This window comes from Bos grunniens, chromosome 16, assembly GCF_055505025.1.
Source record: "Bos grunniens cultivar Pamir isolate PY7600 chromosome 16, Bosgru_T2T1.0, whole genome shotgun sequence".
In the NCBI taxonomy this organism is placed as follows: domain Eukaryota; kingdom Metazoa; phylum Chordata; class Mammalia; order Artiodactyla; family Bovidae; genus Bos; species Bos grunniens.
Window position 1 is genome coordinate 52,907,620 of NC_141180.1, and position 25,948 is coordinate 52,933,567.

The 25,948-nt window shown below is 36.1% G+C and overlaps 1 protein-coding gene across 2 annotated transcripts in view; it reads right to left on the reverse strand.

Moving 5' to 3' along the window:
- Window positions 1–25,948, reverse strand: part of DNAH14 (dynein axonemal heavy chain 14) — a 376,358-nt gene that overhangs the window by 237,146 nt on the left and 113,264 nt on the right. For both annotated transcript variants that reach the window (XM_086345146.1, XM_086345147.1), the window contains 6 exons: window positions 22,447–22,607; window positions 21,356–21,700; window positions 11,464–11,805; window positions 6,737–7,106; window positions 4,765–4,955; window positions 2,228–2,473 (listed from right to left, as the gene is read on the reverse strand). In XM_086345146.1, coding sequence (XP_086201272.1) covers window positions 2,228–2,473; window positions 4,765–4,955; window positions 6,737–7,106; window positions 11,464–11,805; window positions 21,356–21,700; window positions 22,447–22,607 — 1,655 coding nt within the window. The remainder of the gene's footprint in view (window positions 1–2,227; window positions 2,474–4,764; window positions 4,956–6,736; window positions 7,107–11,463; window positions 11,806–21,355; window positions 21,701–22,446; window positions 22,608–25,948) is intronic.

The window sequence follows — 25,948 nt, forward strand, 5'->3', positions numbered from 1 at the left end:
CAGAGACATTACTTTGCCAACAAAGGTCCGTCTAGTCAAGGCTATGGTTTTTCCTGTGGTCATGTATGGATGTGAGAGTTGGACTGTGAAGAAGGCTGAGCACCGAAGAATTGATATTTGGCAAAACTAATACAATTATGTAAAGTTTAAAAATAAAATAAAATTAGAGAAAAAAAAGAAAGAAAAAAAAAAAAAAAGAGTACTGGAGTGGGGTGCCAGTGCCTTCTACTTAGAAGCAATTTTATCACTTGTAGTGTCATTTTTAGATTTGTTAAGGAGGACAAGAACTGCATTTAATCTAGGACTAATTATTACACATTATTGTGGCATTTTCCTTTTAAGCCCTCTAATGCTTGTGCGTTATAAAGGTTTTTTGTTGTTGTTGTCATTGTAGCTGGTGGATATGGGTATTGTTCCCAGCTCTGTGTGAAAGGTTCCTTCTAGTTCACTCAAGACCATTGTCCTGGTCTCCACTAGTTTCTTTACATTCATATGATTAGGTATGCTGCAAACCTGACTCGGGATCTTCCACAGATCTCTGAAGTTCTTTCAGTGCAGCTCTGTCCTCCGATACTTTATTTTGCAAACTCTATCTTCCTTTTGCTTCTTAGTCTTTCAACAGCATCTCCTAATACCAGGGAGTCTACCATCCTCTGGACGGATTCCTCCCCTCTCTCTCAATCCAGGTGTGGAAACTAATGACAGAATGATGGGGCAATAATAGGGCTCAACTTGCTTGTTTGCCAACTCTCAGGGATCCTTGTCCTTCAATGTTTGACGTCCATTTTTCTAAAACCAGGATGTCTGATGTATTTTTTCTGTTATGATTTGAGTATTTCAGGCAAAATGGTGTACCTGGTCCCCATACTCCTTGCTTGGAAGTGGAAGTGGTGTGTGTGGATGTGTGTGTCTGTTCTTTTCAACTTCTTGACTATGCCTAATTTATCATTTATTAAATTCATTTTTACTGAACTCTAGCCAATTGTGACGAGGTTTGACTTGTAATTCTCTTCTTTTTGCTTATTTATAATTTTAAAAATTTGATTAACATTTCCTATACATTCTCATAGCTGCTTATTAATTTCCTTTTTTTTTTATGGGTGATTTTGTTGTTGCTGGTTTGGGTCTATTTTTTGCTACTTTTTCTGTTCATTTTTAAATTTTACTGAATGTGGTTAGAGAACAGTCTATTTGGATTATCTCTTTTTTGTAATTTACTGAGTTTTTCTTCTCTCAGGTCCAAATAAGTGACACTTTCCCTAACTGTCTGTGTGTTTGTAAATAATGTGAAGTCCATTTGTTGAGTACCTATTTCTCTCTTGTTTTTTTATCCACCTATAATCAATCATGTTAATTTCACTCTTAGATATCTCTATATTATTATACCTTATTGTGATTCCTAAAGTTTTAAAATGACTCTTAGCTATGTTATGGATGTGGGGCTGCTCAGAGAGAGACTATAAGGGAACATGGACTACAAGCTGACCTATAATTCAATTTCTAATTATACTAGAATAGATACAGAAGCTGTTAAAACGATGGAGCTTCCCAGGTGGTGCAAGAGGTAACCCACCTGCCAGTACAGTAGACATAAGAGATGCTGGTTCAACCCCTTGTCAGGAAGATCCCCTGGAGAAGGGAATGGTACCCTGCTCCAGTATGCTTGCCTGGAGAATCCCCATACGGTTGCAAACACAACTGAAGTGACTTAGCACACACACTATGAGGGAACACTGAATACAAGCTGACTCTATAGTTCAATTTCTAATTATACTAGAATAGATATATAAGCTGTTAAAATAATGGCAAGGATACACAAATATAGAGGTGGGATTAACCTTTAAGGCAAATAGCACAGGGAATGAAAATGAAACATATCACTTCAGCAAAAAGAATCTCAAGGCAACAGTTTTGGCATGAGGACTGTCAGAACTGTGGCTGTATCTAGCAGCAGTGCTGCTGCTGGCAAAAACCATGGTTTAAATGGTCATATTTTTAATTTGATGTCAATTTACCTAGTCTGCCCAAATTAAAGTTTCTGACATTTCCTGATGAATAATTAGTGTTGCCATAAAAAGTTATATTTAATATTTAAAATGCTAAATATTCAATCTCTCTTCTATACAAGTACATGAATGATTTATACATTCAAAAGCTTACACGATGCAAAAATTAAAGTGATAAAACTACAGACAGTTAAGACATTTCTCTCTGCCATAATATTTACCTTAATGGGCCCGAGATAGGAAGATCCTTTAACTGTGGCAAGTATGATTTGAGACTCTTCCAGCTGAACTAATATATCATCTATAGATGAAATTATTAGGATAGAGTAAGCCTCGGTGTGATGAAGAACTAAATGTAAAGGAGTAGTGTTCCAAAGATCAATAACCTTATACAGCATTTTTTCAAGAGTGGCTTCACTAGTTGCTGAGGTTGATATCTCATTTATTTCATTTTCATACTGAAACATCTAAAACAAAAAAATTTAATATCCAATGGAGCAAATAATTCCTGATACATTTAAAATGGAAGATTTAAATGAATGTGTTGAAAATTTGATTCCAATTAGGTTTATATCCTAACCAGAGACTTCATGGTCTAACTTTCATGAAGCAGCCCTTTTCAGTTTTTAACCATTCTATTTCACATTCTTCTTGCTCAGTGAAAACTTCTGACTCAGTATTTATTTCTTCTGATTCTAGTCAGCATAAAAAAGAGTTAACAGCACCTTCTGCAGATCTGCAGATAGCATTATTTCTTTCAGCTTTCTTTTCTCTGCACTAATGCCAATTGCTTAATTATTCTGTGACAAGTTTTTACTTTCTATGATAATTCTTGGGATATAACAGTCTGAGAGAATATAACTCTAATGGACACAGCTTTCCATGGCTTCACTTTGACACAGCTCCATAAGGATAAATGCCTCTCAAAATACTTTAATGGAGTATTTACAGACCTTTCCATGTGCACTGACTGCCAATTTCCATTGGACAAAATCTTGATATCTCCAGATTCAATCACCAGAACAGACATACTTGGAGACCTGCTCTTCTCTGAATCTTGGAATTAACTAGCTGCCCTTCCTGTTTTTATCGCTGATAGAAGATTCTACTGCTGTTCCCATATGTCATTCTATTTAATATCTCCATTTATTTCCAGTAGTCATGTATGGATGTGAGAGTTGGACTATAAAGAAAGCTGAGTGCTGAAGAATTGATGCCTTTGAACTGTGGTGTTGGAGAAGACTCTTGAGAGTCCCTTGGACTGCAAGGAGATCCAACCAGTCCATCCTAAAGGAAATCAGTCCTTTGTGTTCATTGGAGAGACTGATGTTGAAGTTGAAACTCCAGTACTTTGGCCACCTGATGCAAAGAGCTGACTCACTGGAAAAGACCCCGATGCTAGGAGGGATTGGGGGCAGGAGGAGAAGGGGATGAAGGAGGATGAGATGGCTGGATGGCATCACCGACTCGATGAACATGAGTTTGGGTGAACTCCGGGAGTTGGTGATGGACAGGGAGGCCTGGCGTGCTGTGATTCATGGGGTCGCAAAGAGTCAGACATGACTGAGCGACTGAACTGAGGGTTGAAATTGTGCCAGATTTTTGGAATGCTCATTGGCACTGATTAAATAGTCTGAAACTATCTAGATATTTTGATGAATTCACTCTTGGACCATAGTTCAGTTAGGATACTCTGATAATGATCCAGGGAAGGATGCAACATTTAGATGGGATGAGGAAAGAGAGCAAGAGAGGATTCAAAGATTATTTCATCATTTTTAGCTTAAGTAACTAGAAAAAAAGTGGAGGTGCCATTAACTAAGATGGGGAGGATAAAGGAGGAGTGGAACTTTGGAGATGGAGAAAGAGAAGTGCATTTTTGACATGTTAACTTTGAGATACTTTTTAGACATATAAGCGGAGGTGGATCTATGAGTTCAGGAGGGCAGCTGAATCTATGAGTTCAGGAGGGCAGCTGAATTTAGGGCTAGAGATATAAATTAATTTTTAAAATAAATTAAAGTTCACTTTTAAAATTCTTGTCTAATTACAAAATTTTCTTCATTTCCTCATTATAGCAAATCATTTAGTAGAAAATTATAGGCATAAAATATTATTTTGGTTATACTAGACATTGTCAACTGTGGAACATAAAATATAAATGAAGCTTATTGTAAACTACACATGAAAATAGAAAAATTTTAACCATGAAAATCATAGTAAAATTTTATTTTTATAACAAAACCTACAGGTAAATCAAATAGCTGCTAATTGTATATTTTAAATAGAATATCAAATTATTTGTAGGGCCACCCTAACATGCTCTTAATATATCTTCATTTTATATAAATACTGTAGTTTTGATTGTATTCCTATAAAATTTACTCTCCACAAGAAGTATCACTGTTAAATAAAAACACTAATTTAATTTCATTTGTTATGCATGAAAACCAGTATTACTGTTTTCGAATCACCTATGAATGGCACGATGAATGGCTTATGCTTATAATATGTACATCATATTTTTAAACCAAAAAGCAAATTTACTATTCAATGTAATACTAGTTTTATCAGTTATTAATCTGTACTAAACTATCATCAATGAAGCATCACCCATCTACTAATACATTACACTCCTACTTTTCCTAACATTCCATAAACGTCTTATTTTTCATTTCCTACTCCTTGTAGATTTACTTGCCTACTTAAATTTGGGCCTTCTGCTATGCCAACTTTATTTCAAACTATTTTAACTTACCTTGAGTGCTAAAAGATTCTCTACTGTACAGTTTTTATCAAGAGACACTGACTTTCCAATAATCTCCTGGAGAGCCTCCCAATGCCTTGGCTTGAGACAGGGGTTTCCTAGTGCTATGATGATTGGCAGCTCTTGTTTAAAATCTATCACTGATTGCTTAAGATGTGTCACCATGTCATTTTTAGGTAGACCTATAAGAAGCAATGGGTCAGCAGCTTTATCATACAGTCCACATTTTCTAAGCCAGAAAACAAATTTGCTATTTAATGTAATACTGCTTTATCAGTTATTAATCTGTACTAAAATAATGAGGCTTATTAACATCACTCTCCCATAAGAATCAAGCATGGATTAAAATAAAGGGAAATAGTTAATCAGGACTAGTGAATAAAACCCCAAACTATCAGAACAAGTTATTTTGCAAAATTTGATACTAGAGATAGCTAGTTACCACAGGGTTTCCCAGATTTTCCCTGACAAGATAGACATACAGACAGAGAGGTACACACAAATAATTCAAAAGACTATTTTGGTTTTGGGGCTTTTCAATTCTGCTCATTAAAAGAACATTAAGGGAAAAAGCCAATCACTATCATTTTATAAAGAATATATCTTTACATTGAAATGTAGAAAATGAAGGTAAAAACTTTGCCATAGACCAGAACTGATCTTTCCTCTGGCATTAACACCACACCACAATACAGATTCCTGGGTCGGGAAGATCCCCTTGAGGAGAGCATGGCAACCCACTCCAGTATTCTTGCCTGGAGAATCCCTATGGACAGAGGAGCCTGGTGGGCTACAGTCCACAGGGTTGCAAAGAGTCGGACACGACTGAGTGACTAAGCACAGCACACACAAAGGGTGCAGGACTCAAAACCTGTGCAGCTGAAGGTCCAACCCTGATAACCTTTTACTCAATTTATAAAAGAGGGAGGAGACAGAGAAATAGCCAAAGTAGGGCACTTGAGAGAACTGAAAACTATACGCATATTCTTGACTATCCAATTGGTACAGATGAGGCTTATTTTATAAAGCTATGTTGAATAACAAAGTGTATTTCAAGACTTGATCAGATAAAAAGATGAGAATAAGTTTTTTGCAAGTCTATACTGTGGTGAACAAGATTTAATCTGGGAAACTATGGATAAAAAAAGTTTTATCTACTTGTTACTTTATATGTTGCTCTCTGAAACAGATATATGACACAATATTGAAAGAGAATGCACAAAATGAGTGTTGTGTTCCTTTAACACTCTGGGTGATTTGTCCCCAATTTTTCTCTTTTCTACAGTTTCTGTGATAGTCATATTTCTTATATAATTTAAAAACAAGCAAAATAAGGTGTTTTCCTTGAAAGGAAAAAAAACAATAAAACAAAAAAAACTATAAAAAAACCTATAGCTTAAGGTATAGCTGAGAGATCAGAGGAATTTAAAAAATAAAAGCATTATCTTGCCAAGTGGAATAAAGCTTTCTATTTGGAAAGGATTTGATTTTACAGAATTGCTTGCAAAATTCTGTGTGCAACACAGCATCTCTGTGTTGGCAAGATTTCAAATTTGATGATTAGCAGAAGGAAAACCTATCAAAATGACTCTGGCTGTTTCTCGCATTGCCCAAAGTATACTATCTGCACACACAGTGAGGGTTTGAAGGTGGGTCCTTAACATCAAAACATCCGTGGTTCTAAGAGCCAGAATCAGGTGGAAGTATTTGGGGTTCTACCTAGAGAATCAATTTTTAACAGATACAAAATTGTTACTAATTAATTAAAATTTTTTTTCCAAAGTTTTAATCTCTTTCTTGCTTCAGGAAGTGATTCCTACCTATACTCTTGTACTGTCTTTTCAGTCATTAATGGTCAGTCCTTGGAACAGGTAAAGTAACAAAGCCAAGGACAATGATCTTGCTGGTCTAGTAGCCATTTTTGTGTAATCTTAAGTAGAAAAACTTGAGAAAGACACTTTACCTTTTTCTAGTACAAAGATTATTTGCATCCATTTTGAAACATTTCTATATACTGATTCTGTATCAATACTGTCAAGAGTGCTATTCCTCCATTCCCAAAAGAGTGTTCCCCATTCCTCTTGTGCATCCCATAATATTTTCCTTAAGGTTAAGTCATAGTCAATGTCAGCAATATCTGAAAGTACAATTTGTGTAAGCTCTTCCATATTAAGAAAATTCATATGAGACTGGGAATCATCGAAACAATCCTGATAGTTTGAATATGTTTTAGCTTTGACAGCTAAACTTGCAGCTTCCTCTGAAAGAGTCTGGATCATTTCCATTGCTGTTGACACTGGAGTACTAGCACATAACAAAATAGAATTTCTTATCTAAAAAAATAATAAAACATTTTTAGGAGGGTATAATGTTCTGAACTTAAACATGTTTTATTGACAGCATTTTAATATGCCACCTAAGTGTCAACAAACTTTATTTGCAATCATTATCTGAAAAGACTGTCCTTAATTTATACTTATTTATGATTATGCTTAATTTTAATTCTTTTTTATTACAATAATACCTAAAATTTGTGTACTTTCTGTATGTCAGGTCCTGTGATAAGTAACATTGAAGACCTTATTTACTAAGTACATACAAGAAATTTGAGAGATAATTTATATTTTCCATGATTTTTCAAGAAGTTCAGAGGTTCCCATCATCTAATGGTTAAGTGGCAGTTCCAGGGTAGGGCCCTATGATAGCCTGCACTCCAAAACTTACTTCCTTTTTCTGATGAAGCTGAATTTGGTATTATTTGAATGATGTTTATCACATGCTACCTTATATTATTAGTTTTCCCACTGCACATAAAATTGTGGACATTTGCAACAATAACCTCCAAAGAGGAATATAAGTAAAATTTTGTTCTGATTTCTTACTACATTATAAAATTCTGCAGATTAAGGATAATTTCACTTATTTACTTTTGTATACCTCTTAGAACCTAGTATCATACATAAAAGCTGTTGGAAGAAGTAATGAATTTGGATCCTACCACCTTATTCTTCAAAAAAAAATCAAACCTATGGAACTGCATGTACCATTGTGTTATGTGTAGTGTGGTCATCCAACAAGTACTGATAGCAATCATAACACAAAAGCTTAAGCAATTGAGAAACAGTATCTGTGATGATGGAGAGGGCTTAGAATAATCTATATCAGTGATGCTTATATAATGGATTATCATAACATTTTCTTTAGGCTTTTCCTGCAATTTCCATTCATTAATATTTATTTATGTTTGTATATGAGCTATCTTTGGGGGGGAGGGAATACTTGGAGAAATAATCTTAGTTGCTTAGATGGAGGTAAGGTTTTGTCAACTCTATCAGCAGTATTCTAATTGAGATCTTCACAGAATGATATGTCACTAAATATACCAATAAAATAATTTAAAAGTTTATGTAATTGCACCCATCAGAAGATGGAGTAAATATGCCCCACCCTGTCTTTCCCAGTGAAACCTGGACAGAACACATGGAGGGAGCAGTGAGGTGAGGAAACTGAAAATAAATTGTAGAAGGCAGATTGGGGAAGAATATGGTAACTTGAAATGCTACCAAATTAGCAATGAGTTTACCATTTTCTCCCTGACCTAAGCTCAATGTATTAGAAACCTGGGAGGAATTTTCAGGAGGCAAAACCAGTGAGAGCTCTAGGAGAACTTACCAATTCTGACTTGAGGAGCAAGAAAGGTTCTGACAAAGATTCTTTGCTTGACCAAACTTTAGTCAGGCTCCCCGGTGGCTCAGATGGTAAAGCATCTGTCTACAATGCGGGAGACCTGGGTTCAATCTCTGGGTCGGGAAGATCCCCTGGAGAAGCAAATGGCAACTCCCCGCCACCTCCCAGTACTATTGCCTGGAAAATCCCATGGACAGAGGGACCTGGTAGGCTCCATGGGGTCACAAAGAGTCAGACACGACTGAGCGATTTCACTTTCTTTTCTTTCTGACTGACTACTAAGTAGGTTGTAACTTTTAGGCTCATATGTGCACTTCCTTATAAAATTAAGTTTTAGTAAGAACCTTGCTAAGTCAATTTAACCAGAATTCCCATCCTCAATGTCTGCTCATCCTAGACAACAGATCATTTCCCCTATTGCAATCATACTGAATGAAAATCTGTTTTTACCACTTTGACTACTGTTCAACTCTGGGTTTTCTTTGACAGCTCCTAACACTCAGAGTATGGAAATCCTCTCTTTCTCTCTCTTTTTTTCTCACAACCCAGTCCTAAAACAATTTTAAGGTGGTGGCAATGGAAGCCTCAGGAGCTGAAACTCAGAGAAGAGAACTTTACTTTCTGTCTTGGTAATCTGTGGTTCTAAGGAGGGTCAACCCTGTTGATTTTTTTCTCTCTGTGTTCTACTACTTTGCCCCAGATGTGGGTGCAGTTATGGAAGTTGACAGAGTACAGTAACAAGTCCCAGTTTTCTAACAGAGGACTGAAAAAAAGAGTGCAGAGAATCTGGAAAATATGGAGAAGACTGTAAACAGAAAGGACCTCTGGAAAGTAATTACGTAAAGTTGTGTGAACTCCTGGGCTCAGCTGAGCTGCACACATATAGATCTGATCCTATTCAGCACATCAAAGACTCTGAGATTAAACTAACATACCACTACCCAGAATAATACTGACCACTGGACGGCACACACAGGATGGCACACACATGGTCTGAACAGCACCTTAGAGATATTGATAATGGAAATAACAATGGAAAGAAACCCACAGCCCAAAGAAAGTGGGTTGGAACTTGGGACCTGAATCTGACTAGGTCAACAGTTTTCTAAAACAAAAATACCAACATGGCATTTAGGTATGAAACAGAACTTTAGAGCATAATATTTAATCCAATATTACTCCATATACAAAAAACCAGGAAAACCTCAACTCACGTGGGAAAAAATAATCAACAGACACCAATGTCTAGATGACACAGATGTTAGAATTATCTGACAAAGAATATACAGCAGGTTTTATAACAATGCTGCACAGAAATAATGTATATTCTTGAAGCCATTGGGAAAATAGAAAGTCTTAGCAAAGAAAAATAAAAAAAGATATAATTAAAAATCAAATGAAAATTTTAGAACTGAGAAACACAATAAACAAAAGTAGAAGTTCATTGGATTTGATTCAATAATAGCATGCAGATGATAGAAGAAAGAATCAGTGAACCTAAAGATAGATGCTTACTCTAGCTGAGACCCTCTCCAGGGGTTGCCCTTTACCAAAAAGTCACACAAGATTACACCCCCTCTATAGCTCCATCCAAGGAGAAGGCAATGGCAACCCACTCCAGTACTCTTGCCTGGAAAATCCCATGGACGGAGGAGCCTGGTAGGCTGCAGTCCATGGGGTCACAAAGAGTCGGACACGACTGAGCGACTTCACTTTCACTTTCACTTATAGCTCCATCATGGATGTGTAAAGAACCAGCCCTTTTGTCTTCATTCAGGATAACTCTGCAGAGTCATTCCAATTTAGAGATTCCCCTGGTTGCTCAGATGGTAAAGCATCTCCCTGCAATGCGGGAGACCTGGGTTCAATCCCGGGGCTGGAAAGATCCCCTGAAGGAGGGCATGGCAACCCACTCCAGTATTCTTACCTGGAGAATCCCCATGGACAGAGGAGCCTGGTGGGCTACAGTCCACAGGGTTGCAAAGAGTCAGACACAACTGAGCAACTAAGCATAGAGCATAGGATCCTATGAAACCTACATGGCAATGACACTAGAGTTCAATTTTTCCTTCTGTCCAACCTTGATTACTTCAAGCCCTCACACTGTTGCCAGAAGCACTTTCCAATGAACCTACTGTAATACAGATATTCCATCTCAGTGTCCAACCTAGTACACTTAACATATAAATAGGGTGAACTAGAAACCTTGGTACACATGCATATGAAATTTCTCGTAATATTTTAAAGATTGCAATTGAATGCGTTCAAGTACTCTCATATGCCTATTTTTTCACCTTTATTTTATTTGTGTGAGGCCAGTATAGATTCTGCATAGATGCAGAAAATTTTTAAAGCAACTAATTGTAATACATAATATTGTGCTTAATACATATTAGGTATCAAAATATATTGAATAAATATGATAATAGTAACTTGTAATGGTGGTGGGGATAGAGGGGAGTGGAAAGAAGCAAGGATTCTGGAGCCCTAGCCCTCACTGTGATCTTAAGCAAGTTAGTTAACCTCTTTAAAACTCAGGTGTTTGTTTGTTTTCATGCAGAAAAACAATAAAGCACGTAGCATGGTTACTGACGCTTAGTTAAAGCTCAGTAAATGTTGGTGTTTATTGTAGTTTGCTCCTTATAAGTGAGTGAAGCTGGAATTATTATCGTTTGGCCTAGACTAAAGCCCAAAAAGTATCCAGGGTTTTTTTTAGCTCTGTTTATGTCATGCGCCAACTTTAGCAGTCTGTTGAAGCCTATGGAAAAAAATCACCACTTTACTGTTGCTTGTCTACATTAACTCAAAGTTGGAGAAAATGCTAAACTTCAGTTAGAGGTTAGTGAGAACAGACACATAATATCACTTCTCATTCAAATTCACAAATCAAAATTATGTCTGTGGATTCCAGGTTAAGAATACTTGGACTAAATTATTTACTTAAGATTCCACAGAAAGGAAATACCTATATGCTAGGCTTACATAATGAGAAACAAAACTTACTTTGGCCTTTAAATTACTAACTTCAATACGTAGACCAGTGATGTATGATTCCAAATTGTCTCTGAATTTAGAAATAGCAGCATCTTTATTTGTTTCGCTTAACTTCACAGAAGTTTTTAGTTGACCAAACTTGATGAGAAGGATTTTATAAATGGCAATTTGCTCTTCTGAAACATGGATCTGGTAATACCTTACAACAGAATACAGCTGAGCAACTATTGTGTACTCTTTTTCTAACTTAGATATTTTTGAAGAAATTGCATCCAAAAAAGTAAAATATTCCAAAAATTCTTCTATTTCAGTGGGAGTATATTCCAGCTTCTGCAAGGATGAGTCTATAACCTAAAATCATTAACAAATCAATTACAATTATATAATGATTTTTCATTATTTTAGAAAAGTAGTTACTCAATATCTTTCACTAACTTACATAATTATAATTTCAAAAAAAAGACATCATCTAGACACTATTCTAAGTATTGCTTAAATACCGGAGCATTAACAAGATCAAATCCTTTCTATTGTTAACAGAAGGAACTTGAATGTAACCTGCACATAAAATAAATGCTGCTAAGACATAAAGACAGTTTCTCTGGTGGCTCAGATGGTAAAGAGTCTGCTGGCAATGCAGGAGACCCAGGTTTGATCCCTGGGTCGGGAAGATCCTCTGGAGAAGGGAATGACAAACCACCCTAGTATTCTTGTGTGGTATTCTTGTGTCCAGTATTTCCATGGACAGAAGAGCCTGGCAGGCTACAGCTCACGGGGTTGCAAAAATCAGACACGACTGAGCAACTAAGCATGCATGCACATGAGACATAAGTAAGGACTGTTATGAGTAAATCTGTTCTAAGAAGTAAATGCGGTAGTAGTAACAAGGCTATGACTGAAATGTGAATGGTGCGTAATAATTGCTCCCATTTTTTTGAGCATTTATATGTTATGTTCTTTATGTACACGATCTGATTTTGTTTTGACAGCATGTTTACTCAAGTCAGTTCAGTTCAATTGTTGAGTCGTGTCTGACTCTTTGCGATCCCATGGACTGCAGCACGCCAGGCCTCCCTGTCCATCACCAACTCCTGGATTTTACTCAAACTCATGTCCATTGAGTAGGTGATGCCATCCAACCATCTCATCCTCTGTCGTCCCCTTCTCCTCCTGCCTTCAATCGTCCCCAGCATCAGGGTCTTTTCAAATGAGTCAGTTCTTCACATCAGGTGGCCAAAGTATTGGACTTTCAGCTTCAACATCAATCTGTTCAATGAATATTCAGGACTGATTTCCTTTAGGATGGACTGGTTGGATCTCCTTGCTGTCCAAGGGATTCTCAAGACTTTTCTTCAACACCACAGTTCAAAAGCATCAGTTCTTTGGTGCTCAGCTTTCTTTATAGTCCAACTCTCACATCCATACACGACTACTGGAAAAACCATAGCTTTGACTCTATGGACCTTTGTTGGCAAAGTAATGTCTCTGCTTTTTAATATGCTGTCTAGGTTGGTCATAAGTTTTCTTCCAAGGATCCAGTATCTTTTAACCACCTGCAGTGATTTTGGAGCTCAAAAAAATAAAGTCTCTCACTGTTTCCACTGTTTCCCCACCTATTTGCCATGAAGTGATGGGATCAGATGCCATGATCTGAATATTGAGTTGTTGTTGTTGTTTTTTTTTTGAATATTGAGTTTTAAGCCAACTTTTTCACTCTCCTCTTTCACTTTCATCAAGAGGCTCTTTAGTTCTTCTTTGCTTTCTGCCATAAGGGTGATGTCATCTGCATATCTGAGGTTATTGATATTTCTCCTGGCAATCTTGATGCCAGCTTGTGCTTCATCCAGCCCAGCGTTTCTCATGATGTACTCTGCATATAAGTTAAATAAGCAGGGTGACAATATATAGCCTTGACATAATCTTTTCCCGATTTAGAACCAGTCTGTGTTCCATGTCCAGTTCTAACTGTTACTTACTGGCCTGCATACAGATTTCTCAAGAGGCAGGTCAGGTGATCTGGTATTCCCATCTCTCAGAATTTTCCATAGTTTGTTGTGGTCTACACAGTCAAAGCCTTTGGCATAGTCAATAAAGCAGAAGTAGATGTTTTTCTGGAATTATCTTGCTTTTTTGATGATCCAGTGGATGTTGGCAATTTGATCTCTGGTTCCTCTGCCTTTTCTAAATCCAGCTTGAACATCTGGAAGTTCGCGGTTCAAGTACTATTGAAGTCTGACTTGGTGAATTTTGAGCATTACTTATATGAGTGCAATTGTGCAGTAGTTTGAGCATTCTTTGGCACTGCTTTTCTTTGGGATTGGAATGAATACCGACCTTTTCCAGTCCTGTTGCCACTGCTGCATTTTTCAAATTTGCTGGCATATTGAGTGCAGCACTTTCAAAGCATCATCTTTTAGGATTTGAAATAGCTCAACTGGAATTCCATCAAGTCCACTAGCTTTGTTTGTAGTGATGCTTCCTAAGGCCCACTTGAATTTGCATTCCAGGATGTCTTGCTTTAGTTGAGTGATCACACCATCATGATTATCTGGGTCATGAAGATCTCTTTTGTATAGTTCTTCTATGTATTCTTGCCACCTCTTCTTAATATCTTCTGCTTCTGTTAGGTCCATACCATTTCTGTCCTTTATCGAGCCCATCTTTGCATGAAATGTTCCCTTGGTATCTCTAATTTTCTTGAAGAGATCTCTAGTCTTTCCCATTCTGTTGTTTTTCTCTATTTCTTTGCATTGATTGCTGAGGAAGGCTTTCTTATGTCTCCTTGCTATTCTTTGGAACTCTGCATTCACATGGATATATATTTTGTTTTCTCCTTTGCCTTTCATGTCTCTTTTATTCACAGCTATTTGTAAGTCCTCTTCAGACAACTATTTTGCCTGTTTGCATTTCTTTTCCTTGGGGATGATCTTGATCCCTGCCTCCTGTACAGTGTCACGAACTTCTGTCCATAGTTCTTCAGGGACTCTGTCTATCAGATCTAATGCCTTAAATCTATTTGTCACTTCCACTGTATAATCGTAAGAGATTTGATTTAGGTCATACCTGAATGGTCTAGTGGTTTTCCCTACTTTCTTCAATTTAAGAAATTTTAAAAAACATGTTCACTACTTGAGTGTTATTTTCTCTAGTCTGCAAAGAGGGAAACTGAGTTTCAGAAGGATTAATAAGCCTAAAATATGAAATTTAATGAGTTACAGAGCTATAATTCAAACCCAAATCTGATTCCAAATCCTGTTTGTATCCATTGTAAGTATACGCAGTCATTACAAATATATGCACAAATGTATGTGTGTGCTGTGGTGTGCTTAGTCACTCAGTCATGTCCAACTCTTTGCAACCCCATGAACTTTAGCTTGCTAGGCTCCTCTGTCCATGGAGATTCTCCAAGCAAGAATAATGAAGTGGGTTGCCGTGCCCTCCCCCAGAGGATCTTCTCAACCCAGGGATCGAACCTATGTGTCCCAAATTGCAAGTGGATTCTTTAACATCAGGGAAGCCCATATATATGTGTATATATTACATCCACACCTTTTATAAGTATTTGTATATCATTCCATTAGATTTTCAAAAGAATTAAATTCCTATACTTAAATTACAATTTTACCATAGTTTCCCTCATGTTTCAAGGGCTCTTGATGAGTAATCATAATTCTGGAATCAATATCAGTTTAATTTTCAGCTCACAGCCTTGAATTGCCTGTGTATGTCTCTAATTTTTTAAATACTTATTCTACTTGACTATATGCTCATGCAAAAACAGCAATAAAAAAGTTTATAAGATAAAAATACCTATTACTTCACCACCTAGAGATAATTATGCTAACCAAGCAGAAACTGTATCCATTTTATGGTGTATGGGTATATATGTGTGGTGTATGGGTATATATGTGTGCACATGCGCATATGTGAACCTGCTCTTGAATATACATTTTTATCACAGGGTTAATACGAACTGACTTTAAAGTCAGAGAGACCTGTGTTTGAATCCTAGTTCCAATATTTACTAACTGCATGAACCAAAGTAGCTTTACTTTAATAAACTTGGTGTCCTCATTACAGTTTTGAGAATCAAATAAAATAATTTAGTAATGGGTTTATAATGATGCCTGCTGAATTTTACTGAAAATGCTCACAACAGAAGACTGGGTAAAGACAACTGTCCTGACTCCAACCACAAATCCCAATTAAATTCCAGAAAAATATCTTAAACTCATATCCCAAAGAAAACAGATAATTACATTTTTATAGAAGAGAGTAGTAGAAAGACATGAAATATTCCCAAACTTCCTTTTTGTCACTAGTAGTACATTCAGTTAAGGATTGTAAAAGAAAAGAAAATTACAGACCAATTTCACTTATAAGCAAGCATAAAGGCAAAATTTTAAAAATAATGTAGCAATATATCTATGTGCATGTGCACACTGGTAAGGTATATCTATTGATTCAGATATGAAATTAAACTTAGAAAGTCAATTAATGTAATTAACTGCATTAAAAGGTTAAAGGAAAACAACTGCATGATTATCACAACAGATAAAAAGAATAAGGATTTGATAAAGTTAACTTATGATTAAAAAACACATATCAAGTTAGGAACTCTTATGCAAATAAGGGAATTTCCTTAACTATATAAAGGGAAGCTACTTCCCTTTATAAAAACACACCTGGGGGCATGCAGAAGCCAGAAAGAAGAAAAATAAACATAACTTTCAGAACCACTTTCTAAAAATACATATAGCTCAGAAACAACTTTCTGGAACTAATAACAATGATTCTTCTAACTGTAGAAGTAACTCACATATGTTCACTATGTGCCAGAAAGGGTAAAAGAGCTTTGCAATCATTAACTTCTTTAATTCTCACAACTTCTGTAGGTCATTTACAAATATTATCCCCAATTTACAGATAAAGGTGCTTAAGTATAGAGAGGATAAGGATATAAACTTTGTTGTTGTTGTTCAGTTGTATCCAACTCTTTGTGACCCCATGGACTGTAGTTCACCAGGCTCCTCTGTCCTCCACTATCTCCTGGAGTTTGCTCAAATTCATGTCCATTGAATTGGTGATGCTATCTAACCATGTCATCCTCTGCCACCCTCTTCTCCTCTTGCCCTCAATCTTTCCCAGCATCAGGGTCTTTTCCAATGAGTCAGCTCTTCACATCCAATGGCCAAAGTATTGGAGCTTCAGCATCAACAACAGTCCTTCCAGTGAATATTTGGGGTTGATTTTCTTCAGGAATTATGGATTTCCCAGGTAGCTCAGTGGTAAAAAAAAAAAATCCACCTGCCACTGGAGGAGATGCAGGTTTGATCTTTGGGTTGGGAAGCTCCCTTGGAGAAAGAAATGGCAACCTACTCCAGTATTCTTGCCTGGGAAATCTCATGAACAAAAGAGCCTGGAGGGCTACAATCAACAGGGTTGCAAAAATTTGAACACGACTTAGCAGCTAAATAACAAGAATTGATATCTACAAGACACTGTATCAAAAAAACAAACAAAATGCACATTATTTTCAAGCACATATGGAACATTCTTTAGGATAGACCACATATTAGTACACAAAATAAGCCTCAACAAACTAAGAAGATAGAAATTATTTAAAGTATCTTTTCTGACCACAATGGCATGAAACTAGAAATCATCCATAGAAAGAAAACAAGCAAAAAACCACAATTACATGGTGACTAAACACTTGATACTAAAAAAAGAATGAGTCAATGAGGAAATAAAATAGGAAATAAAAAATAACTCTAGGCAAATAATGAAAACATTACTATCAACATCTATGGGATACAGCAAAAGCAGTTCTAAGAAGAAAATTCATAATGACACAAGCTTTATTCAAAAGATAAGAAAAATCTCAAGCAACCTGCCTACCACCTAAATGAATTAGAAAAAGAACAAATAAAAATTAAGTCAGCTGAAGGAAGGAAATAAAAAAGACAGTGAAAAAATTAAATTAAGATAAAAAAAAGAAAAATAAATAAATCCAAGAGATGTTTTTTTTAAAGGATAAACAAAATCAACAAATCTCCTCTAGACAGGCTCACCAAGAAGAAAAGAGACATGACTAAATAAACAAAATAAGAAAGATGAGAAATAACAACTGATGTCACAGAAATACAGAAAACCATAAGAAAAGACTATGAATAGTTGTTCAGTTTCTCAGTAGTGTCTGACTGCAACCCCATTGACTGCAGCATGCTAGGCTTCCCTGTCCTTCACTATTTCCAAGTTTGCTAAAACTCATGTTCATTGAGTCGTTGATGCCAACCAACCATCTCATCCTCTGTCATGCTCTTCTGCCTTCAATCGTTCCCAGCATCAGTTCTTTTCCAATGAGTAAACTCTTTGCATCTGGTGGCCACAGTATTGGAGCCTGAGCTTCAGCATCAGTCCTTCCAACGAATATTCAGGACTGATTTCCTTTAGAATTGACTGGTTTGATCTCCTTGCAGTCCAAGGGACTCTCAAGAGTTTTCTCCAGCATCACAATTTGAAAGCGTCAGTTCTTCTGTATCAGCCTTCTTGTTGGTCTGTACATGATCTCTCACATCTGTACATGATTACTGGAAAAATCATAGCTTTGCCTATATGGACCTTTGCTAGCAAAGTGATGTCCCTTCTTTCTAATATGCTGTCTATGTTTGTCATAGGTTTTCTTCCAAGGAGCAAGCATTTTTTTTTTTTAATTTCATGGCTGCAGTCACCATCCACAGTGATTCTGGAGCCTAGAAAATAAAGTCTGTCAGTTTCCATTGTTTCCCCATCAATTTGCCATGAAGTGATGGGACCGGATGCCAAGATCTTCGTTTTTTGAATGTTGAGTTTTAAGCCAGCTTTTTCACTCTCCTCTTTCACTTTCATCAAGAGGCTCTTTAGTTTCTCTTCACTTTTGGTCATTAGGGTGGTGTCATGTGCATATATGAAGTTAATGATATTTCTTCTGGCAATCTCGATTCCAGCTTGTGCTTCATCCAGCCCAGCATTTTGCATGGTATACTCTGCATATAAGTAAAATAATCAGGGTGACAATGTACAGCCTTGACAGTCTCCTTTCCCAATTTGGAACCAGTCTGTTATTCCATGTCCAGTTCTAATTGTTGCTTCTTGATCTGCACATGGGTTTCTCAGGAGAAGGCATGTAAAGTGCATGCCAACAAAATGGACAACCCAGAAGAAATAGACAAATTCCTAGAAACATAAAGCCTGCCAAAACTGAATCAAGAAGAAACAGAAAATTTATAGATCAATTATTAGAATTGGAACAGAATCTGTAATTTTAAAAAACTCCCTGCAAACAGAGGTCCAAGACAGAATAGCTTCACAGGGAAGAACTTACAAACATACAAAGAACTTATACCTATCATTCTCAAACTCTCCCCAAAACCTGAAGAGAACAGAACATCCCCAAAGTCATTCTGCTGCTGCTGCTGCTGCGTCACTTCAGTCGTGTCTGACTCTGTATGACCCCTGAGACAGCAGCCCACGAGGCTCCCCCGCCCCTGGGATTCTCCAGGCAAGAACACTGGAGTGGGTTGCCATTTCCTTCTCTAATGCAGGAAAGTGAAAAGTGAAAGTGAAGTCGCTCAGTCATGTCCGACTCTTAGCGACCCCATGGACTGCAGCCTACCAGGCTCCTCCATCCATGGGATTTTCCAGGCAAAAGTACTGGAGTGGGTTGCCATTGCCTTCTCCACAAATTCATTCTATGAGGTCCCAATCATCTGATACCAAAACCAGACCAAAACATTACTGAAAAAGAAAATTACATGCCAACAGTTCTGATGAATATAGATGCAAAAATCCTCAACAAAATATTAGCAAACAAAATCTAACAACACATAAAAAGGATCATGCACCATGATCAAGTTTTATTCATTCCAGGGTCACAATGGTTCCATTTATACACATCGATCAAAGTGATACAGCACATCAAGAAAACAAAAGACAAAAACCATGTGATCATCGCAATAGATGTAATAAAAGCATTTGATAAAATTCAACATTCATTCATTGTAAAAACTCACAGCAACATGGATCTAGAGGGAACATATCTCAACATAATAAAGGCCATGCATGCATGCTTAGTCTCTTCAGTCGTGTCAGACACTGTGCAACTTCACAGACTGGAGCCTCCCAGGCTCCTCTGTCCTTGGGAATCTCCAGGCAAGAATACTGGAGTGGGCTGCTGTGCCCTCCTCCAGGAGGTATTTCCAATCCAGGGATCGAACCCATGTCTCTTACATCTACCTGTACTGCTAGGCATGTTCTTTAACACTAGTGCTACCTGGGAAGCACCATACAACAAATCCAAGGGCAATATAACACTCAATGGTAATAAGGTGAAAAGTCTTCCTGCTAAATTCTGAACAAGCAAAGGATGCTCACTCTGACCAGTTCTATTCAACATAACACAGGGATTCCTAGCCAAAGCAATTGTAGAAGGAAAATAAAATGTATCCAACTTGGAAAATAGGAACAAAGACTGTTACTATCTGTGGAAAACATGATTTTATATATATGAAACCCAAAAGACTCCACACAAAATATTACAAATAATAGATGAATACAGTGAAATTCTAGGCCTTAAAATCAATACAGAAGAATCTGTTGTGCTTATATATAGTAAAAATGAATTAGTATAAAGAGAAATTAAGAAAACAATCTCATTTAAAATCATACCAAGGAAATAAAATGCATAAAAGTAAATTTGACCAGAAACATGAAAGCTGTATGCTGAAAACTGTAAGACATTAATGAAAGAAACTGAAGAAGACACAAAGAAATGGAAAAGTATTTCATGCTTATAGATTGGGAGAATTAATGTTAAAATGTCCCTATTACCTAAGACAATCTACAGACTCAAAGCAATCCCTATCAAAATATGTGTGACATTTTTCACAGAGCTAGAAAAAAATCCTAAAATTTATATGGAATTACAAAAGACCCCAAATAAGCAAAGCAATCCTGAGAAAAAAACACAGCCAGAGCCATCACACTTTCTCATTTTAAAACATATTACACAGCTACAGTAATTCAAACAGCAGAGTGCTGGCATAAAACAAGATACATAGATCAATGGAACAAAAATGACAGCCCAGAAATAAACCCACATATATATGGACAATTAATTTATAATAAAGGAGCAAGGAACATACAATGAAAAATGAAAAGTCTATCTGATAAGTTTTGGGAAAATTGACCTGCCATACGTGAAAGAGTGAAGCTGGACCACTACCTTAAACCACACACAAAAATCAACTCAAAATCGATTAAAAACTTGAATGTAAGACCTGAACCATAAAAATCCTAGAAGGAAACATGGGCAGTAAACTCTTTGACATTTCTCTTAATATTTTTCTCCTCAGGCAAAGAAAACAAAATCAGATATAAACAAATGGGATAACATCAAACTAAAAAGCTTCTGCACAGGAAAGGAAACCATGAAAAAATTAAAAAAAACAAACAACTTACTCAATGGAAGAAGATATTTGTAAACCTTAAATCTGATAAGGGGTGAAGATCCAAAATATATAAAGAACTCATACAACTCAACAATGGAAAAACAAACAGTTCAATTTAAAGATGGGCAGAAGAGCTGTATAGACTTTTTTCCACTGAAGGCATGCAAATGGCCAATAGTCACATGAAAAGATGTTCAACATCACTAATTATTACAGAAATGCAAATCAAAGCCACAATGATATTATCTCACACCTGTCAGAATGGCTACTTTAGGATAGGAAGAAAAGGATTGAAATATAATGTGGTACACATGAAACTTACATAATATTATAAGCTGATGTTATCTCAATACAGTGTTACAAATTTAAAAAATTGATTCTCATGCAATAGGAATATTCAAAATACTTACCTCCAGTAGATTTGCATTCTTTCTTTCAATTACAGATCTCAAGAGATTTTGGCTCATATCTATGATGTTCTCAACATATGGTAAGCATTGTAACTGATAATCAAAACTCATAACATTGAAAATACCAATGCGCTTCTCAATGGCCATATTAACAATTTGTCGAAGGTAGTTTCTGAATTTAGACAGTATACTTTTAAACTGTGTTGAAGTTAATTCTTCCATAGATGATATTTTGGTACCTATGATTTTGGCCTTCTCTACCATAGTACAATATTTCCTAAACTGGCAGCTGTAAATACTAACTTGGCCCATTGAACTTCCAATAATAGTCAGGAAACTCGCAATCTATAAGTAAAAATGTTAAAAAGTCAATCAGGATTTTGTTTTTAAAATGATAATAGTATGATCTAATAATCTAATGGTTTGGTTAAAACATTTAAAATGGTTTTATGTGAAGTTCATTTTGTTAAGAATGTCTGTTAAATATCTAAATATTTAGGAAACTTAAGACTTTAAGAAATTTAGATAGCTTTTTATATTTTGTTTTATGTAAAGCTTTAGTAGGCTATTTAACTTTATAATTAGCATGTTATTTTGAGCCATGTAGTAAGGACATCAGTCATTTATTCCTTGGCTTGTTACCTTGTTTTAGTGTATACGCTTCACACATAGCTCTAGAAAAGATGAGTTCTAAATATTATGGGACCTTACCCAATTCTTAAAACAGCCTTTGGATAGAATCTTGACCCAAGCTAGGCAAGTTGGTTATTTTGTGAGTTTGAACAAAAAAATGCCACGTTAGATAGTAATGGGAAAACTCAGGGCCAACATTAGCAAGCCAATATTATGAGGGAACTATAAAAGAGAAAGATTATTTTCATAGTGGAGGTTTGAAAAAATATACAGAGGCAAACAAAGAGGAAAGATCATGAAGAAGACAAATAGGGAGATAAGCTGGGAGTGATTTTCCAATTGCCATTAATTATGATACTCTAATTTTTCAATAAATCCCTTTCATCTGAAAATTTCAGTGCATTTCTGTTCCTTAAGCCAAACATTCCTTCCTTAAGACAAACTATTTTTAAACTTACTTTATCTTGGTAGGCAGGATCCATTTCAAAAAGGACCTGACAATCTGGCCATCTGGTTTGATAGTCACTTACATTTTTCTTCTTATTAGGTAAATCCATAATTAAAGCTGACTCAGTAAAGATAGACAGGCGGGGATCTTGGCAAAGAGGAATAATTTTGGCTAAAATATATGATTCAAAGTTTAGTACATTCAGAAATTCCATTGAAAGCAATGCTTTAAAATTATCAAGGACATTTAGAACTACTGAAAACTGAGGCAGATTTCCTTTGAGGGCTATCTAGTATTCTATACTGATAAATAGAATTTAAAGGCAGGTATAAAAATTTGGAATTAATTATTATAGAAACAATCACTCATGGGTACTGGGTGGTGGGTCAAGGTATGATAAAAAAAAATCAGAAGAAATCATTAAGTTAACAAATACTTAAAGTGTATCTGCTGTGTGAAGAGCATTATATCATTACGAGGATACAAAAATTAGAAGACACTATCTCTACTCTCCTTGAGTTCATAATCAAGCTGAACAAATTGGATGTCTAAGGCCAAAAAAAAAAAAAAAAAAAACCCTTCAAAGTACCCTGCATACGCTGTCCAAAAGTCAGCTCAAAATAAATGACATATCTAAATATAAAACACAAATCTATAAATCTTCTAGGAGAAAATATAGGGATAATACGTGTGACCTTAAGCTAAGCAAAGAAGTTGTGAGAGACAAAACCAAAAGCATAATTCTTAAAACAAAAAAATTGACAAACTGTATCTTATCAAAATTAATAAATTTAGCTCTGTGAGAATCAATGAAAAGATAGTTGTCTTTTTGCTTTATTTATGGTTTCCTTTACTGTGCAAAAGCTTTTAAGTTTAATTAGATCGCATTTTCTTGTTCTTATTTTCATTACTCTAGGAGGTGTGTCAAAAAAGATCTTGCTGCGATTTATATCAAAGAATGTTCTGCCTATGTTTTCCTTTAAGAGTTTTATAGTGTGCAGCCTTACATTTAATAAACAAAATGAAAACACAACCCACAGATTGGGAGAAAATATTTGCAAATGAATCACCAAAGCATATGAACAACTCATGTAGCTCAATATAAAAAAAATTCCAACACTCCAATCAAAAAATGAGTGGAAATGGACATTTCTTCAAAGAAGACATACAAATGGCTAATAAACACATGAGAAGATGCTCAACATCACTAATTATTAGAGAAACACAAACTGAAACTACAATGAGGTATCACCTCACACCAGTGACAATGGCCATCATTAAAATATCTACAAATGATAAATGCTGGAGAGGATGTGGAGAAAAGGAAACCCTCCTACTGTTTGGATGGAGTGTAAATGGATACAGCCACTATGGAGAATAGTATAGAAGTTTCTTAAGGAACTGAAAACAGAACTACCCTATGATCCAGTAATCTCACACCCGAGTATATACCTGTAGAAAAACCATAGTTCAAAAAGATACATGCAACCCATGTTCTGTGACAACCTAGAGGGGTGGGATAGGGTGGGAGATGGGAGAGAGGATCAAAAGGGAGGGGACATACTTATACATATGGCTGATTCATGTTGATATATGGCATAAACCAAACACAACATTGTAAAGCAATTATCCTCCAATTACACATAAATTAAAAAAAGATAGATGTACTCCAAAGTTCACTGTAGTGCTATTTATAATAGCCAGAACATGGAAGCAGACTAAATATCCATCAACAGAGGGATGGATAAAGATGTGGTATATACCTATGGTGGAATAATACTCAGTCATAAAAAGGAACAAAATAGCGCCATTTGCAGAGATGTGGGTAGACCTAGAGACTGTCATAGAGTGAAGTAAGTCAGAGAAAAATATCGCATAATATTGCTTATATGTGGAATCTAGAAAAATGGTACAGATTAACTTATTTGCAAGCATAGAGACATAGGCGTAGAAAACAAACTTATAAATATTAAGCAGGGAAGGAGGTGGGATGAACTGGAAGGTTGGGATTGACATATATAATGACTACGTATGAAACAGATAACTAATGAGAAACTACTGCATAGCACAGAGAACTCTACTCAGTGCTCTGTGGGGACCGAAATGAGAAGGAAATCTAAAAGAGACAGGATGTATGTATACATGTAACGATTCACTTTGTGGTATAGTAACAAATAACACACATTGTAAAGCAACTATATTTCAATAAAAATAAAAACAGAATGAAAAGTTAAGGCATAGACAGCGAGAAATTTTTGCAAATGTTGTATCTGATAAAATACTTGTATCCAGAATACATATTAAGACCTCTCACAACCTAACAATAAATAAACACCCCAACAAAAAATAAACAAAGATCTAAAAAGATATACAAAAATACATATATTTTAAGCATTTGAAAAAACAAACATCACAAGTCATTACAAATGAACTGTACAACCACACTGAAGAGGATGGGAAAGAGCTGATTTAAGTTACTTTGGAAAACAGTGTTTTTATTGTAGACTATAAGTTTAGACACTAAAAGGACCCTACATAAACACTGTACTTATTTGATATATTTGTTTCTTAAAGCGGTGGTTGCTGTTGTTTGGTCACTATTTTGTGTTTAACTCTTTTGCAACTCCATAGACTGTAGCCCACCAGGCTCCTCTGTCCATGGGATTTCCCAGGCAAGAATACTGCAATGGGTTGCCATTTACTTCTCCAGGGGATGTTCCTAACCCAGGGATCAAATCTGCATGTCTTGCATTGACAGGCAGATTCACTACCACTGAGTCACCTGGGAAGCCTTCTTAAAGACGTAGGGATAGCAATTCTGAAAATATAATACAGGTATAACAAATAAGTAACTATATTGCTGATTATGTGAGCCACATTTCTCACCAAAAGAGAAAAAAGTTACATATTAGGAAAAGTAGAAGGCGAGAATGAACCCTGAAGGTGCTAGACTGGGATCTGATAGATATATCAGTAAGAATTCATGTGCCATGTGCTTAGTTGCTTAGTCCTATCCGGTTCTTGCGACGTCATAGACTGTAGCCTGCCAGGCTCCTTTGTCCATGGGATTCTCCAGGCAAGAATACTGGAGTGGGTTGCCATTTCCTTCTCCAGGGGACCTTCCTGAGCCAGGAATCAAACCCAGGTCTCCTGCATTGCAGGCAGACTCTTTACTGACTCAGCTACAAGGAAAGCCTCAAGAACTCATAGTTTAAAACAAAACAAACAAAAAATAGATATAGACATACAGATGCATAAGTTATATATGAGCTAGTATATATACATACATTCTCTAGATCTTTTCACCATAGCATCTAAGAGCAATAACAGTGCTATAGTAATGAGCACATCTACAGTCTAGCTCCTTTTATTCCTAAAATTCATTCTCCTATAAAAGGAACCAACCAGTGCTCCTTGAAAAAGTGGTTGATTTAAGGGCAGAGGCAAAGAAAATACAAGATGAGCATGAAGCATCATGTGGTGATAGAGGCAAAACAAGTGGCCATTACAAA